Source organism: Scophthalmus maximus, chromosome 11, assembly GCF_022379125.1.
Source record: "Scophthalmus maximus strain ysfricsl-2021 chromosome 11, ASM2237912v1, whole genome shotgun sequence".
Classification (NCBI taxonomy): domain Eukaryota; kingdom Metazoa; phylum Chordata; class Actinopteri; order Pleuronectiformes; family Scophthalmidae; genus Scophthalmus; species Scophthalmus maximus.
Window position 1 is genome coordinate 13102236 of NC_061525.1, and position 15265 is coordinate 13117500.

The 15265-nt window shown below is 44.6% G+C and overlaps 1 protein-coding gene across 1 annotated transcript; it reads right to left on the minus strand.

Annotated features, from left to right (window-relative positions):
• Positions 1-2648: 2648 nt before the first annotated feature.
• Positions 2649-11762, minus strand: bmp16 (bone morphogenetic protein 16). Its single transcript, XM_035623522.2, has 3 exons — positions 11237-11762; positions 5863-6236; positions 2649-5240 (listed from the first exon to the last, which is right to left on the minus strand). The coding sequence occupies exons 2-3, from the start codon at positions 6227-6229 to the stop codon at positions 4165-4167; spliced, it is 1443 nt and encodes a 480-aa protein (XP_035479415.2). The 5' UTR covers positions 6230-6236; positions 11237-11762; the 3' UTR covers positions 2649-4164.
• Between the last annotated feature and the right edge of the window lie 3503 nt (positions 11763-15265).

The following is a 15265-nucleotide window of genomic DNA, read 5'->3' on the forward strand; positions in this document are numbered from 1 at the left end:
GCACAGTATAACAACTCCAAAACACAAAGAAACATTGATGTTAGCTGCCTTTGAGCAAACCACTACCACTGTAAAAAAAAAAGAATAGAGGAAACGTGTCCTTGATATTGTGGATAACATATAAACAATTGAACACACCTCATCCTCCACAGACCTTTAGACCCCTTGATGTTCAATTTCTTTTCATTTCCCCTTTCAAAGCTTCACCAATGATGGAAATGTAACACATTGACTGATAGTTTCAAACATATATTTCTTATCATTTTGTTCTAGCTCTTGATTGGAGATATTTACATTCAGCAGTATTGAAACACAAAACGTTAAAACATCTTTTCAAGCCTGGACGGTTCCATCAAATAGAAATATTCTTGATGTTTTGAGCATCATTCTTCACACATCTCCTCAAACTTCTCAATTACCTATTGCTAACATCATCAAAAATGTGGAATGTGTTTAGCTTGGGTTTTATTTGCTTTAGCTCAAATAATTTTTCCGAACAACAAATTAGTTGCATATAAAATGTGCACTAACAGGTCAGGGCTTATCAATAGTCCCTCGTTTCACTTCTTCATGTGGGACAAACGGACAGTTTAACACCTGCTTCTGATCAAACTCCTGGGAAAAGAAAGACTCGGAGGGTCAGGTTGAAAGAGTTAAAAGCTTGCGAGCAAAAACTGTGTGAGGACGGACGGGGGATTGACAAATAGGCTGAGATAAAAGCGATGATTTACGAAGGGGATGCCGAAGGATGCGAGCGATGGATGCGTCAGGAAATGTAAGGAATAAGGAATGAGTTAGGTGAAAGAGGGAGCATGGGTCATGGAGGAAAAGGGTCAGAGGTTATTGCTCAACCACTAAGTGTGTTACAGCCAATGAGACCAAATCTACTGGTTCAGGAGAAACACTGAACAAGATTTATGATACATCTGATGTGCACATCTTTATCTACCTCTTTTATACTTTCTTTAGACGCACGCACACACAGACAGGAGGACAATGCCGATTTAACTGCAGAGCCGTTTTTTTATTTTCTCAGTCTGCAGTTGAACTGTCATTAGTGAACACAAGCAGGGACACTGAATACACATAAAGACTTTTGGATTTCTGTCCAAAAATAATCATTAGACACAGTGCCAGACCAATACAATCATACTCATCTCTCAAAGCTCTCCCCCCTGCTTCTGTCCGGGCGTTTGGAGGGGGCCACAGCACCTCCCTGACCCTCTGCAGCGGCCGGATTAGTTTTGATGCTCCAGGTAGTGGACAGCATACACTGCACCATTAACACTTACTGTCATGAACAACGTCTCGATTAGCTAACATAAGATAACATTACCTTAAAAACTGGTAATGATCGAGGAATATGCAGGTTCAAACTTATTATTAAATTTAGGGAATCAGGGAATCCTGAGAAAAGTGTGGTATTCCATGATATTTAGTGAGCCAGAGTTTATGCAAAAAAATCTCAAGGGTAGCTGAAAAAAATCAGAAAGCAAAGGGATATCAGATTAGCACATTTTTGTTTTCACACTCTCTTGGAGTCGGTTGCATCCGAGTTACTGCAGCTTTGTTGTAATTCATATTTCCTGTATCTTGTGTAAACAATCAACACTTGGTGTGAAATCAAATCACAGCTGTCCTCCCCCGTACAGGCCGTCAGCTTCACTCACCTGTAAGCCGCAGTGAGCTGGTCCATCTGGTGGTGGCTGAGAGGGCAAACATGCAGGAATGTGGAGGCGAAACACACCGTTGTGTTTGTTTGACTTCTGCATTTGCAAAAGAGGAATGACAGAGGAATGACCGCACATCCCTTCATCTACGCGTTTCTTTTGCTCCCTCTGACTCTCTTGCTTTCTGCCTCCCGGAGATATCTGGGATCAGGAAGCATGTGTGTGCTTGTTCATGGGCGGTGGAGTGAACTGATACAGCGGTTCCCTGGTTTTGTCAGAGAGGAAGTGCAGCGGAGAGAGGACATTTCCTCTCGCATTTAATCCCTGATCTCAAACTCACAGCTGTATCGATGTGAGAATTTGATGCTACTTCCTTAAATACACTATCACATTTACAAACCTGCTCAGATGTGTGATCCCTGTGGGACATATGGCTTTCTTCATCTTCCAGAACATAGCAATAAATCCACTATAGGCTGAAGAAAAAAAAAATCATATATTCAAGACCCTTTTTCACGAACTAATTTTTCCGACTTTTGGGTGTTCATGTGCTAATGTGGGAAAAAAACATGAATGCTGCATTTATGTTTTTAGAGCGTTTGAACAAACACCTCTTTGCATTACTTACAATAATAACAAGGAGCAAAGAAAAGGAATCAGGAGTGACAGACAAAGAACATATGCGGGTTAACCATGAAAACGTCTGTATTGAATAAAATGTGTGGTGTTTGGCACGTGTTATTATATTTCTTAGCAAAAATGGATATGCATTCATCAAAATGTTCTTTTAGTCTCTTTCTTCCTCCATGTTTTTGTATGTATGACGTCAGCAAATCTGCAACTTATCGGTTTTCAAGTTGGCGTTCATGTGATTTTTCAAATTATTGCGACACCACGTGAATGCACTATTAGGCCCCAGAAAATAAAACAAAGTGCATACATCACATAAAGGAGGAAATGCAATGGAAAAAAATCAGGTGACAGTTGGTGCTGCTTGCTTTGTTTATTAGAGGTATATTGTCAAACATTTTTATAAGCTTTTGCTTAAATGTTTCCATTTAGAGAGAAAAATGCAACACTCAAAAACAATTACTGAGCTCAGCAGAGAACACGTTCGAAGCCCCTGTTTTGCAAGGCACTGAAGTCCCAGTTTCAATATCAGTCCTCCTTTTTTTTCTCTGGACACATGCAGACACAACTAACAAAGACACACTTCAGTAGCTACAATACACAGAGCTTTCAGTTGACTTGTTAGTTGAGCTTTTGCTGGCAGCACCATTACGTCTGCTACCATGTGTCGTGATAACTTGACAATGACAAGGTGGGAAAGTTGAAGTAACACAGACTGTTAATTCAATACACTGAACATTTGTACGGATGTAAAGCTATAACTTACTTCATGTCGATTGCAGTCTTTCAGTTTTCTGTATGCTTTGTTTGAGTGCAGGTATCTTAAATATTCTCAAGATTAAATACACCATATTGCTGCTATTTAAATACACATCGTGTCTTTTAAGTTAGAATTGCCATTCGTGCTCATGAATTATGTATAATCACAAGACAACCATCACTTGGATTTTCTTCACGTCTGCAAAATAAATGTACAAAAAAGTCTCATCTTTTTTTTTTTTTTAAATAATATCGATAGTAGTACATTCAAACAATAGCATAATAGTTCCTCAGCATTATTGTTGTGGTTTTAAATAGCTAGTGATGTGGGAGTGCTTGAAAGGGACAGTCTGTGATCAGGTTCATAAAAACAGATGTGCCCTACTTCTCGGCTTAAATACTGCAGAAACAACACTGTCACACAAAGTTTAGATGCCATGCTGGTGCCATAGTCGTATTGCTAATGCTGTTGATCATCAGTGAGTCCATCAAGACACAGAATTGTTTTAACTCTGCCCCCACAGCTTAAAATGCACGTCCACATCTGCCTACCCTGACTGTTTACCTCTTTGTCTGCCTCCACAACGGCTAAACCCAGAGGCCTGTCAAACAGCGACGAGAGCGATGTGAGTGTCGAACACTTGGATATAGAATAGACACTTTCTGAAGCGCTGGCTCCTCGTGAGAGAATAAGTAGCTTGTCAGTTGATGGTGCACACGGCTGTGTCATTGCTAAATGGGAAAGCATGGAAAGTAATTCCTGGCAGTTTACCTGTGTTGACCATATTTCTGCTTGCACTTCTTCCTCTGCCTCATTGTCTGATAGTTGTGTGGTAGATTATGTTTGTTTCTCTCACTCTTCTTCCTTTCTCTTTCTACAACACTCTTTCTTGCACCTGATAATGAGGATTTAGCTGCTATATGCTTTCCCTTAACTCCCTCCTCTCCACTCTCACTGCTACATTTGTCTCTATCAGTCGCTGTGTTTACAGTTAGCTGTCCTTTACAGTGTCCTCTTCCACCATCTGCCTTTTAATGCTTCTGTCGTCTCCTTCAATGCAAATCTGTCCGTGCCTCCATTTCTCTGGCTGAGTTCTCTTGCCCACTACCGGCAGCCGCAGCCCTCCACCACCATGTCCTGGTAGTTCTTCAGCACCACTCGGTCTTGAGGGTCCAGGTAGAGCAGGGCGATGGGGCTGAGGGAGGTGGGGACACAGCAGGCCCGGGGCACTGCACCATTCACTGAGTTCACCAGAGTCTGCACCATGGCGTGGCTCGAGGAGTTCATGTGGTCGGCCAGAGGGAAGCGACACTCTCCCAGGCAGAAGTAGGCATCGTAGCCACTGGGTGCAATGATCCACTTGTGCCAGCCCACGTCATCGAAATCTACATATAAAGGATGACGGCGGCATTTGTTGCGAGAAAGGCGTTTCAGTTTCGCAGCACGGCCACCATTTCTTTTCACCCTTCCTCGTTCGCTCCACCCAACCCCACTTTTATCAACGCCCCAACTTGGCACTGTATGAACTGTTTTTTTGGGCCTAGCCCGGGGTTGATCCCTACTATGGCCCTTGCTGCTGCTCCTTGCTCTATCTTTTGTCCCTTTTTTCCCCCTCATCCTCTGGCTGCCACTTGGGGTCCTCCTGCCATGTTTGACTAGAGGCTCTCCACGTCCGTCATGACTATAAGTGACCAAGAGGGGTCTCTCCTGGGCCCAGCTATGCTCGTCCTGACCCACAGACCTGCATACCCTCAAGTGGCCCTCTTTGTGTTTCTCTGCCTCCACCTCACTGGCAGCAGAGGAGAAGCTCTGGGCAGCGATTGAGGAGGTGCTGTTCTCAGGTCCGACCTCCAAGAAGAAGGCCAGGCTGCCACTCCTAGCCAGGGCCTCATGTAGGAGCTCTGCACTTAGGGTAAAAGCCTCCCAGAAACTACTTGCTTTATGACTGCGGAGGCCAGAGGTGAGTAACCTTGTCTCCAGCAGGGTGGGCTCCAGCTTGTCATAGTGCTCAGAGAGGTATAGGTTTAATCTGTGGGGCCCGGGGCCCAGGGAGGCTCTGTCACTGCGGAGGAGCCGGAGCTCAGCGGAGAGCACTCTCTCATCCTGAGGGATGGAGGAAACGTTGAAGAAAATGTGCACCCTCCTATGGTTGTCTGCTGTGGGACTGTCTCCAGGGTGGTCTAAGAGAAAGATGAAGAAAGACAAGAGGGTAAAGGAGTTCAGGGTGGTTTAAACTTAAGCTTCTTTATTTGACTGGAGATGCATGAAAAAGGGGTGCTTAAGTGCATAATAATATCAGCAAATAACTGAAGCTACCACTGGAGAAATCTATGGTGTACCTTATACACTACAAATTTAAGTAAAATGTGTACCTGGCCCAGGCTTTGTGCAATATGCATATATGGTTCTGCATGTGCTTTTTTTTAAAAATGTCTTTAAATAAATGTTATTCCAGAACTGGTTGTTCTGAAAGGAATGGGAACTTGGAGGCTCGGTAAGATATGCAGAGACCAATCGTAAGGATGCTTTCATGCATCTTTTGGAAGAAGACTTTAGGATTGTGACAACCCATCTTATCTTAGAGGATTGGAATTTATTCAGCGTCTTGATTGTGAAGTGTGTCACAACAAACATCTACTGCTGTCATAAATAAGATCTTTATACTGCTTCTCAGGCTGATAAACAAATTCAACAGTATGTATGAACAGCTTCTCCGGAACAACAGTTCAAAGGTCAAACTCAACTCAAACAATTATGATCCAGATGTTCAAATTGGCTTACATAATGTATCACTGAACTCACCACTGTGGTGAAAGCTGCGAACAGTGTTGGCCTGCTGGATGTGCTGGCTTGGGAAGCTAAAGGAAGGGTCCTCCACCAGATGGTACTGCTGCTGGTGGAAGCGGTAAAGGTCCAGCAGGTACCGGGGCACTGGCACGCCAGGCCGAGGGTCGGGCTGTGACTGCAGACCCAGCCGGCTCAGAAGGAGACTCTGGACGGTCTGAGCCAGGTTTGGCTCCAGGAGGGAGCCGGCTGGTGGGTGCGACGGGGGGGAAGGCGTGGAGGACACCCTGCCATGGTCGATCTCGCTGGTGTCTCCACCCTGGCGACCAGACGAGGCTTGAGGTAGCAGCAGGACCATGAGGAGCAGGAGGTTAGCAGGGAACATGGTGGACCTGTGGGCGGGGCGATGAAGGGAGACAACGGTAAGACAGGCGTGGTGGAGAAAAGAAGAGAAGACATAGAAAATGGAGGAAAGGACGGACGAAAAAAAGATTATTTATCATTTACCTCTTCTTTCAAAGTTCTTTTAGGATCTTTGAACTTGTGTGTTCGTGCATAGTAACTGTTTTATATGGGGCCTATGTAAATCATATTATATAATGCCACAATATAAAATGTTGGTAGAGAAATCTGCAAAAGAGATAGCTCCTACTAAAAGCTCCAGGACTCTGTATATCATGCTTATGTCTTCTCCTTCCTGGACACGCTAGTTTCTCATTAGTCTTCAGTCTTCATGTGGCATATGTTGAAGAAATTTACCGTCCACATATCCATGTGAAGTTGTTTGCTTGTTACTCCTGGCTGTAGAAATAGTGCTACTTAGCTTCTTTTTCTCTGCAAATTTATGGCTAGCCTCTCACCCCTAAGACCCGTATATCTCCTAGGACACCTAAGTGTGAGTAATTAACCCGTCTCTATCTGTAATTTAATCATACCTACTGCAAAAGAGATCATAGTGCTGGGAATGACAGACATAATCACAGGCTGTGGACTCAGTAATGAGGGGTTGGGGCCTGACAGTGGCGGAGAGCAAGATCTCTTCCTCCAAATCACTGGACACTTTGAATTAAAAATCCGGGGTATAATGATTTAGAATGAAATGAATGAATTTTTTTATAAAAAAGAAATAAAAGTAAGGAGATTCTTCAGTGTTTAGTGTGGAGAAACAAATAAATACAGCACATTAACGACCTGCTACAGTTAAATTAGACTTTTTTTTCTGCAATAATGCCATTCTGCCAGCAAACCATCAATGCTCAACTAATTTCTGTGTCTTGATAAAGATATGCTCAATCAAATGTGCAGCTGTTGTGGTGTGGATGTTGGTCCTCTTTCATCTCTGTTAAAATCCCTTCTGTGGCTTCTTTGTTCTTGAGGATAATTTGTATCTATGCAGCAGTGTGTATTTTTGTGTCATGCATCCCCGTCACAACGCAGATCTCCTGTGTTACCAAAGTGTTACACCAACACCTTCTTCTCTCAGTCCATTTACCCCAAGGAGAATTATCATCATGTTCTGCCCCCGCCTGCATCGTAAATTGAGGCCAAAACACTACAGATGGCTCAACAGTTCTCCTTGAGCTGAACGTCACTATGTTAAGACACATTGAGCTGACTGAAAACAAAGAGATCAGCTCATCTCCCTCAAAGACTCTTCCCAGTGCGGGAACATGACCACAGACAGGGGTCACACAATTACCACTATGACCTGGCCAACACCCTGCACTTCTGTAGTGCAGCAGGTAATGACTGAGCCATTAATTAGAAACCTGCCAGTTAAGGGCCCGAGCTCTACCTGAAGAGGTTGAGGTGAGGTGTAAAAAGGTCAAAGCAAAGGAGTTAAACCTGCCAGGGACAAGACATATGAACTGAAAATGAGCTACACAGAATAGGGAAGATTGGAACCCTGGTTGTCTCTCTGGCGAATGAACAAGTATACATGATCTTTTTGTCTGCAATTATCTTGTTCCTTGTCCAAGATCTCACGTATCTCTCCTCTCTATCTCCTTATCTCATCTCTCTAGGACAGGGAATGGATTTGGCCCTCTGCAGCGAGATAACAGAGGTGTTTATGGCTGAGTGAACACATAATGACGCTGTAATGACTGCTAATCTTACCACACTGCCAGAAAAAAACGGGTTAAAAGCAGGTCACAGGTGTGAAGGCGTATATATTTTTATGTTTGTGTAATTGCGAGTATGTGTGTTGCTCATGTGGTGTGCGGTTCAAAGGGCAGCCCTGGGAAAATAAGCCTCTTCCGAGCGTGGGATCATTGCTAGCTATCTATTAAACCCCTTGCAGCCCCACCCAAGGCTGTTTCACCTGAGGCAACGCAGCGGAGGACAATTACAGATTAGACACTCTGCTGGACAGCCTCTCCCATATACTGTGGAGGCTTGTAAAGCAGATTAAGGACAACAACACCACCTCTCTCCTGTACTTTCCTCACCTGCAAAAAACACCCAGGTGACTCTGAGGTTCAAAGGTTCGTCACTCAGCAGTGTGTCTCAGCTGGTGCGAGGCAGGAGGACGCGGACGACAAGAGAGAAATGGAGGCCAGCTTGCCCTACATCTCTGTGACATACATACAGCCTCTCCCGTCTCCCTGGGTGTTTGTGTTGTGACTGGTTCTATCTCATTTAAACCGGGCAAATAGGATCCAGGCCTAATTTAGCATCTTTATGTGTCACGTGTGTCAGGGTGCGACCCACCCTGAGGTCGCCTCATTCCAGGTTGCCAGAAAACTGACATTTTTATGATTACACCCCCCAGTTTCTCCTTTTAGCTCAGAATTTTAAAAAAAATTATATGTTTTCATCTCTGTCACAAATCTGGCATGAACATGGACTAATGAAATGTTCTTGTGGGTTAAAGGAGCAGAGCTGTGTGATGAATGGGTCAGGGATAAGGTGAGATGAAGGGCTGACACTCAGTGTCAGTGCTTGTGGGGGGTTTTTCCTGTTCGCATGCATGCAGCTCAGCCTATTAGACATATTGGATGTGACCTGACCTCCCGAGCAGACAGTAGCGTGACCCTGGCAGGCAGCAGACTCGTGTCATCGCCGGCCAGGCTCGTGTCTTTCTGAACTCACTGATTAAAACCCCTGACCTCTGATGTCTTCTGTCGTGTTCCTCTCTCTGCCTCTCTTTTTATCTGTTTATTTCAAACCCCTGCTCGCTTTCCCCTTCCTCCTTCCTCTTTGCATTCCTTGAACTTTGTCCTTTTGCTCTGTCCTCCATGTTGTCATACTCTATGTGTTTTTGTGCTTCTCCGCATCACCTTCCCATTCCCTCTCTCCCTTCCCTTTGCCCCCATAAATGTGGCTCTTTTTTCCTATGCCTCAAACGAATGGTGTTTTTGCGGAAGAGTGCGGCGGACTGCTGCCGGGCCAGAGGGCCGGAGTGTCACCGCAGCCGGCTGATTTATCCACCGCCGCTGTCTTCATGTTATGCCTGGTCCCTCAACTTTCCCTTCCTGTTGTTCTTCCCGTGTTTCTTTTACCAAATTCCTTCTCTTGCTCTCCCTGATTTCTCTCTCCCCCTTCCAGCTCTCATTTTTCTCTACTGCCTTCTCCCTCTTTTAGAACATGATACGAGCAGCGTACATGCCACAGGGTTCATTTTCTCGCCCTGAGCTTACTCGAGTACTTGAAAATATGTCATGTTGGACAACCTTGTGAGCCCAGATGTGATGTACAGTGTGCACGTACACACCTGAGAACACTTCTGAGGATACATCTGTGTTCAATGCTGCTCTTTTTCCACAGTGGCCCTCGCAATGTAACATAAATTACATTAGCATGCTTGCCATCGTCTATATAATCAACTGTGGGGTTATGACAGCATAACATTCCCCATGTTTAACTAGTCATTAATGCACAACTTTGAGCCCTGGACTTAAAACTGAATGGGGTGGCCCGAAACAGTTGCGAGTGAGGTTGTAATTCTGCTTTCTGAGGCGTAACAGATGAAATCATTAGAACAATATTCCAGGTAGGGTGCTGTGTGGTTTTATTGGATTACAACAGCACTTTAATTCATCCCAGCTGGAACGATTAGCTGGCTAATGACACAGATGTCAAACATCACACACGCAAACACACACACACACACACACACACACACACACACACACACACACACACACACACACACACACACGTAAAGAACAGTACAGATTAAAAACATGCTAACAGTCGGGCAGAGTGAGTACTAACGCGTACGCAAAGGCACACGCACAGATGTATAACTGTATAGAAGCTGGATTGTAACAGCGGTTGGAATGGCTTTAGACTTTAGATACACACACACACACACACACACACACACACACACACAGAGAGAGACTGGTGGATCGCTCTGTCTTTATTGGTGCGCTCTGTAAAACTGTAACTTTGTGGGTTTATCTCAGGTGGGAGACTCTAACCATAAACTAAATCTAACCTAACACCTTCAAACTTAATGATTTACATTGAAGGGATTCGGGACACTTTTCTCCTCATTAGGAAGACAAGTCCACAAAATGTGTGGCCGTGTAAACAGTCGTAAGTCCACACAAAGTCATTAATACCTTGACCACACACCAACAAACTCACACACACACACACATACACACACACACACACACACACACACACTCTCTCTCTCTCTCTCGCTCACTACTTACCAAAACCGTAACCATCTCAACTAAGTGCCTAACCCTGATGCTCACCAAAATCTAAACCTGATTAACTCTCTATTTATTATTTTATTTTGGCTTTAGTCTCATTTGCTCTTGAGCTCAGCATCAACAGGTCGTACATGTAAGTTATCTCTTTGATCCTCATGTTCTTTTTTTTATCTTTCAGAATCTCCGCATTTGTCTCAGCCAGGGATGCCCGGAGGTCTTGGTGTCACAAGTGGATTGTGGTTAACAGGAGGCCCCGCTGAGGCACATAAGGCTGCAAACGCATCAGTGGAAACACTGACATATCCAACCCGTGACTACTGAAAGCTCAGAGACTGCTCTCGTTGTGCGTCTGACAGCTGAACCGATGTGAAATACAGAACAAAAACACACCTCTGCTTTTCACATTAAAGCCGCTGAGTGTTACGACTGAGGGCCAATTCACACTGAGCGTGTTGCAGAGGTGGTGAGTTACGTTATGCTCTTTGAACTCATAATAGGCACATTATTCTTGGACAAGTTGCTTGCCGGACAAGATTTTGATTGAGCAACACACTGTGCCAGTGGCGTATGCATGTGCAAGAGTGTGTGTGTGCGTTTTTCCCCAGAGTGACTAATGGTTTCAGCAGTGCAGTTCCTGTGGCCTGTGGCTTGACAGACACACACGTGTGTGTGTGTGTGTGTGTGTGTGACTGTGTAGAGAGGCATAGGGATGTAGTACTCACGTCCAGGTGTGGTGGGATGTATGCAGAGTCCATGGTTTATCCTTGAGCTCCAGTGTTACGATCCCTCGGCTCTCGCTCCCGCTCCTTTACAAAGAATGGACACAGTGGACTATTCACCTCTCTTTCTTTCCTGCTTTCTGTCTTTTTGCGCTCTCTTCTCTCAGGGCAGCCAGTGTCTGTCTCTCCTATGTCTCCTATGTAAATGGACTGTAGGTAATGCTGCACGCTCCATGTTTTTCTCCCCTCTCTGCTCCCTCATTCAGCTTCTCATCCTCTTGTCAGTGTCAAATATGCAAACTCCTAAAAAACATCCACCGGCTTCCCCTCTGCCTGCCTGCCTGACCTGTGCTAGTAGGCAACTCCCTTTTCACTGTCGCCTGCTTGTTTAAAACACACTGGCACTGGCCGCTGTGCACAGAAGCTGCAGGGTTAGAACGAGTTGTGTCCGTCTGTCTGTGCTGTATCACTGGCAACAACTCCCTCTTGTTCCTAAACCTCCTTACTATGAGTCTCCCTTCCTCACAACTCAGTTCCTCCCTTTTGTATCTCCTCCCCTTTTCCTCTCTCTCTTTCTCGCACTCTCTCTCTCTCTCTCACACAGTCACACACACACACACACACACACAGTCACACACACACACACACACACACATGCATTTTTGGGGGACTTTTCTTTCTTTGCCATACAAAGTGTCCAGCTGGTAAACTCAGTTTAACTCTAATTGACTTTCCTGGCCACTTAGATCCTCCCAAATAGTGATGTCACAAAGACCAGCCCCAGTACATTTACAGGCTGTTATCTCTCTCTCTCCCTCTCACACACACACACACACACACACACACACACACACACACACACACACACACACGCATACACACACACACACACACACACACACACACACACACACACACTCACACACACACACACACACACGCACATACACACACTTAAATGAAACCAAACTAACAAGCAGGTCGTCAAAGTCATATGCACACATGTTTTTACACCTTTAAACACACCTTTACACACACACACACACATACACACACTGATATGCATACAACCTGGTCTAGATAACCCGTAGGTCGGAACACAGAAGCAGACTAATTATTTTCCACAGTTCCTCCTTTGACAAACTCACCTGCTGCTTTTGGTTGGGGCCATTTGGTGTTTGGGCCAACATGCTCGCAGACCCTGGCGTCGTCATTATAAATACGAGGCCCCATGTCACTGAATAAGAGCAAACAGATTCAGTTACAAGACAAAGGTATTAATGGATGACTCATAACAGCTGCCATGAAGTCACGACAGTTGAGTTTTGTGATTGGATGGAAGTAAACGTTGATGTTAAAAAAAAGAAAAACGCAGGCTGTACTTCTCCACTACGGGTTGAAGCAAGGTGCATCCGTCCTTCCAGAGCAGAGCGGGTGGCGGGGGGAATTTGTATTCATGGGCTGAGCCCATGAGAAAACGTCTCTTTAGGATGCATGGTCTCACATATTAGATCTCATCTGGAGAATCACTCGCCCACGTCCCCCTGCTCCTCCTCTCTGTCCCCTCCACTTGCTCTTCCCGTCCACTCTCGTACGAACACACAAAAACCTCATCCTCGGACCTCATTCATCCTGAGGCTGAGTAATTGTTCCAGTGCAGTGCAACTTCACACACAAATACACTCTGATCTTGAAACACACAGACACACACACACACACACACACACTCACACACACACACACACACACACACACACACACACACACACACACACACACACACACACATACACAATGAAAGGGTTCTTATCAGTACAGTCTTGACGGTCTGTCGTTGTCAGATTCAAGATGCTCTTGTAAATTAGTTGTTTTAACGTGAGACAAAAGAGGTTAAATGTTAGAAAAGTATTTAACTGACCATTTGTATGGTAGTTCAGTGTCGACAGGTGGATCCTCATTGCATTAAAACACTCAGTTTATACTTAATGTGTCTGGGAGGTGCACTAAGTAAGTGGGATATGCCATTTTGCTAAGGTCTTAACCCTCATGTCAGCGAACAACCATTGTGAGTCCTTGTGTGAAGCTCCTGCAGTTCCAACTGACACTGACCTTTGACCCCTTTTGAAGAGGGCTTTAAATGAGTTCAGTGGAGTATCACTGTAGATTCCAGTTGTCTGTGGGGAAAGGGGACATTTCAGGGCACCATTTCTCTTAGCCATGTACACCTTATTATTACAGATACAGTTTGATGTTTCTTTGCAGTGAGTTAGATGAGAAGATAGCGCTCTCATATCCGTATGCTTTATGTTGAGCTGGAGCCAGGGGGGGCGATTAGTTGAGGAGAGCAGAGGAAGTGGGAAACCACTGGAAGCCCTGTGCCTGGCAGTTGTTCACCAAGAAGAGTTTAAATGTGGGTTTGAGGATTTCTCATTAGTTTTACAATAGTGTAACTTCAATACATTTTATTTTCCATACTGAGCTACATAAACGTGGAGTAAAACTACAATAAAACTTTATGTTATGGGGTTAACTGGCTAAAACATGCAACAATCACAAGAGTGTGTGAGTATTTGGTGTGGAAAAAAGGTCTGTGGCTATTCAGGGTCCAGACATCATAGCTGAGCCACAGCTCAGGCTTCACTTCGTGCCGTCTCCAAATGAGCAGTAATTCCAGCCTCCAGGTTTCCCATCCTCTGGAAAAGCCGTCGGCTGCCTGTCCCGCTGACTTCCGACGGGGGTGGAGAGAAACTTTTAAAGTAATACCTTACCGCCCTCTTAACAAGCCATCCATCCGTCCTGCATCCCAGTGTTCCCACCTCCATATTGCTCCATCTCTCCTTGGACAGAGAGAGAGAGAGAGGCCTCATCAGGAGAGGAGGAGGAGGAGGAGGAGGAGGAGGAGGAGGAAGAGGGTGTTTTGACTGTTCAACTACCTCTTTCCTTTTTCAGCAAGCTGTCGCACATAACTACTCATTTATCAACATGGCCATCGGTCATTCTGTGGTGGTGGGAAATTAGAGCAAAAAAACTCAATAGAGAGATATCTTGGCCTCTTAGCAATAGCAGGAACAGCTGTGAAGACACACACACACACACACACACACACACACACACACACACACACACACACACACACACAGTCATTTGAATGGTATGTGTGTGTGTGTGTGTGTGTGTGTGTGTGTGTGTGTGTGTGTGTGTGCGTGTGTATGTGTTTGTGTATATCCTGACTTTGAGTTAACAGCTCTGACTTTTTAATAGCTCTGACTTTGAGTCAAACACTTTGCAGATTCAAGAGCTCAGTGTGTGTGATTAAAATGTCAAAGGATATAAGGATACACTCCACTTCATATTTATTTTGACAGTGTGAGATATAGAGTATCATTACATCAGTCACAAAAGGAATAGATTGGTAGCCTACGTGTTGAGTATATACAGTACCTAAAGATGGATGACATCACAGCTCCCCATAAGTGAAGCCGAAACACCTGGATTGTCCCCTGGGGGCTGGCTATTCAAGTTTTTGATGAGTTTGGATTTGATTAGTTATTCAATGCTATCGAATGGAGTGAAACATCCTGATTGACAATCACTAACTGCACAGACTTTGGACACATCCTCCATCTTGATATACAGTCATTGGTTTGGACAATAAAAATGAGATTTGTACTAAATTCAACCTTATGTGTGTTGATTATTGTCAGACCTAAAACTAACTTTACTTTAACTGCGTTGTGGGACACAGTTATCTCTAAATAAGATAAGATAAGATGAAATGTACCTTAGTTGAAGCACCTCTAATTTTAATAAGACATGAAATAAGAATAGAAAATAATCTTCGGTAAAACTGTAAAGGAACTCTGTGTCTGTATTTTTCTTAGGAAACATTCCCATGGGATGTACTTGTCTGCTACTGGGACGGTCCCAGGTACTGAGGAGCTGATGAGGCGTGCGGTGAGGACTTCTGGACAGTGAGGGCAGGGCAGACTCTGATGAAGGGCAAGTGACAAAAAGGTCGGGTTGTTGCCATGA

What these genes read in the sequence shown, in the direction of transcription:
- bmp16 (XM_035623522.2), bottom strand. Translation starts at nt 6,229, where the DNA reads ATGTTCCCTGCTAACCTCCTGCTCCTCATGGTCCTGCTGCTACCTCAA. An exon ending in TCGCAGCTTTCACCACAGTG is followed by an intron (nt 5,241 to 5,862) that starts GTGAGTTCAGTG and finishes TCTTTCTCTTAG; the next exon opens with ACCACCCTGGAGACAGTCCC.